Source organism: Centrocercus urophasianus, unplaced genomic scaffold (assembly GCF_019232065.1).
Source record: "Centrocercus urophasianus isolate 14NV4802_14NV808 unplaced genomic scaffold, USGS_Curo_1.0 seq_10, whole genome shotgun sequence".
NCBI lineage: Eukaryota > Metazoa > Chordata > Aves > Galliformes > Phasianidae > Centrocercus > Centrocercus urophasianus.
Genome location: NW_024884142.1, coordinates 47653735 through 47657151, shown reverse-complemented (window position 1 = coordinate 47657151; position 3417 = coordinate 47653735). Strand labels below are relative to the sequence as shown.

The 3417-nt window shown below is 39.4% G+C and overlaps 1 protein-coding gene across 1 annotated transcript; it reads left to right on the top strand.

The window, feature by feature from the left end:
• Window positions 1-347: 347 nt before the first annotated feature.
• On the top strand, window positions 348-1490 carry TAAR1 (trace amine associated receptor 1). The gene has a single exon (XM_042822963.1). The coding sequence runs from the start codon at window positions 464-466 to the stop codon at window positions 1460-1462; it is 999 nt and encodes a 332-aa protein (XP_042678897.1). The 5' UTR covers window positions 348-463; the 3' UTR covers window positions 1463-1490.
• The last annotated feature ends 1927 nt before the right edge of the window (window positions 1491-3417 follow it).

Here is a 3417-nt window from a genome sequence, read left to right as displayed (position 1 = left end):
TTTCTTTCCTTACATGCCTCCTTACAGCTCGATCATACAAGATTTTACAGAATGATTTGATCTGGCCAGGCAGTGACATGTGTCTGAAAACCAGGGGCTCAAGGAAACATTTTGGCTTTGCCAGGTGAACAGCAGGTCCAGCTGCCTCTGTGAGGACAGGGCTGGAGTGCTATTCTGGTGTGGAGATCCCCAGTTATGTAGTTTATTTTATCAAATGAGATACATGCTTCAAGGGAAGTCTAGTGAAAAAAACTAATTCTGTTAGAAGTTCATTTACAAAATAATTTAATCCCTCGTAAAGTAAGAAATGTGATTTTTGTATACATTCAACTAGTTGAAGGTGGTCTCTTTATTTCTTCTTGCAGCTTCCTTCACAACAAAAAGAGGAAACAGCTGTAAGTGCACTTCAGCACTAGGGCAAATCTATACCACATAGCAGCGTGCATTTGATCCCTCAGTAAGGATGCAGCTGTGCTGTGAATCTGTAAATGGCTCCTGTGTGAAGAGCAATTGGTCAAACAGTGTCCGTATTTCCATGTATATCTTCATGGTTTGCATTATTCTGACCACAGTGATTGGAAATCTAATGGTTATCATCTCAATATCACATTTTAAGCAGCTCCACACGCCTACCAACTTCCTGATAATTTCCCTGGCTACAGCTGACTTTTTGCTGGGATTCCTCATCATGCCTTGCAGCATGGTACGCTCTGTTGAGCACTGCTGGTATTTTGGGGACTTCTTCTGCAAGATCCACACAAGCATGGACATTATGCTGAGCACGACTTCCATCTTCCATCTTTCCTTCATATCAATTGATCGTTACTATGCTGTGTGTGACCCTCTCAGGTACAAATCAAAGATAAATGCTTTTGTTATCCTGGTCATGATATTGGTAAGTTGGACCATCCCTGCTGCTTTTGCTTTTGGGATGATCTTTCTAGAGTTAAATTTGCTAGGGGCAAAAGAGATTTATAATCACATCCATTGTGCAGGAGGATGCTTGGTCTTCTTTAGTGAAACTTCAGGTGTCATCACTTCCATAGTATCTTTTTACATCCCTGGATTAGTTATGCTGTTCATCTACAGGAAGATATACTCTATAGCCAAAAGGCAAGCAAGATCCATTGATGCAGTTAGCAAAAGAAAGAAAAGATGTGAAACGAAGCACATTTCATTCTGCAGAGAAAGAAAAGCTGCAAAGACATTATGCATAATAGTGGGAGTATTTCTCATCTGCTGGAGCCCATTCTTCTTCTTTACAGCAACTGACCCATTTATGAATTATGCAGCACCTCCTATTCTCATTGACGCTTTGGTTTGGTTTGGTTATTTAAATTCTGCATTTAATCCCATTGTTTATGCATTTTTTTACCTGTGGTTTCGCAGGGCGTTAAAGACTATTCTGTTTGGAAATATTTTTCAACAGGACTTATCAAGGGCTCAGTTATTTTTAGAGTAACATCCTTTACATGGCTGGCTTCATAGCATTGAGATTTGCCTGCAACTCCAGGAGGCAGGAGCTGAAAATGGCAGAAAAAACACTTATTTGTTTGCTCACTTATCAGATTTGGTTTGAGCATAGAAGTGACTATTTTGTTTGTCTCATTCTAGACTGGGAATTGTAGGTATGCAGTGTTTTGATTTTAGCTATTCATATGACATATATGGATCAATTTATTAGCTGCTTTTCTTCATTAGGAAGTGATTCCTAAACAACAGATTTAAAAAACAAAACAAAACAACTGTATATTTGCCATCCTCTAGAACAGGAAAGCCTTTTCTCTTGAATTTTTAGATGCCTTTGAGTAAAATCCCAAAGATTTTATGTTTTTTCCCCTCCCCTTCAGTATGAGTGCAGAAGTCAGAATATCCTAATACACAGCCATGTCAGTACACTCCAAGGAGGGAGGATGCGACAAGGAGAAGCCACGGTGTTCCTTCTCTTTACATTTCAATTGGTGCTTCTCACTTTTGTGTTTGTCACTTACAGGCTTTGCCACTTAATGAAGACAAAAGCATTTTTAATGAAATCTAAGATATGGAAAACGTGTCATAAGAAATGAAAAGCACTTGTGAAAAGCAATTCTGAAACTGACATTGCCTGAAAATGATACTTTCATAATGAAAATTTAATGTAAAATATGCTCACATTTGCCTCTTTCAACACTTTTTTTTTTTGGCTTGAGCATATTGTTATTTTGTCTGATAGCAACGCTGTGACAGCCAGAGAGGAATCTATATACTGAACTTTTACAGAACTGTTACATCTGGCCCAAATATAGGGTGAGTGGGACAGGGTGGATGTGGGAGCACTGTGAGGAGTGGCAGAAAGGCCATAGAAATGACTTGGGGTGATGATGCCTGGGTTGGCAGGCTCTCAAGATTACATCTACGTGTGGCTTCTCTGGACATCCACCAACCACATCAGGATTCAAAGGACAGACAAATAAGTCAAAAACTAAAACATGGTCACCAGCTGAAGAAGGCCCACAGGCTGTAATTTTCTCTGACTTTTTTTGCCTATGACCTGGCTTTGCTAGAATTAATGTATCACCAAACAGAAGGAAATAACACTTCTGGCCTGATCCTGTGACATCTGGTTGGAGCATGGACTAATTCTGGAAATGGACAGTAAAAGATTAGTACCTAAAAATGCTATGGTGAAATTGATGCTTTGATGTTGAAGTAAGAGCTATGCTCAGCTGTAAATGTTGTCCTCCATTCGTGTTGCTGGGGTAAGCACACATTCTATGTGTTATCTTCTTTTTTTGTGCTCTCAGAGCACTGATGCACTCTGCACTGTAGAGCACAAGAGTTCAGTGATACTATATTTCAGCAGAGCAAAAAAAAAAAACCAAAACAACAGGATCTGAGACTCCTTTACAGTGTTATTGTGTAAGTCAGCACACTCCAAAATGACAAAAAAAGAAAAAAGAAGAACAATGACTGAAATATGCAACACATCAGCTTTGTACTGTGGAAGATAATTCTGAATTGTGACATAATGACTACTTCAATACTTTATCTCAGAGAAATAAAGTAATTTGAGATTTTAAAAAATCTACCTTTCCAATAAATGAATGCATAATTCCCTTTCTCTTCATCCCATTGAGGTCAGCCTGATACAGTTCATTTTCTTATGTTTCATGTTGCTTCCTGAAGTGAACTATGTGATCATTCGGATATATTGATCTCCCTTGAAATGGCAGCTTCAAAACTGCTGCCAGATGATATCTTCTTTCTTCTGGTACTGTTATAGATTGAATCACAGAATGGCTTTGGTTGGAAGGGACACCAAGGATCATCAATTTCCAAACCCGTTGCCACAGGCAGGGCCACCAACCTCCAGATCTGGTACTAGATCAGGTTGCCCAGGGCCCCATCCAACCTAGTCTTGAATACCTCCAAGGATGG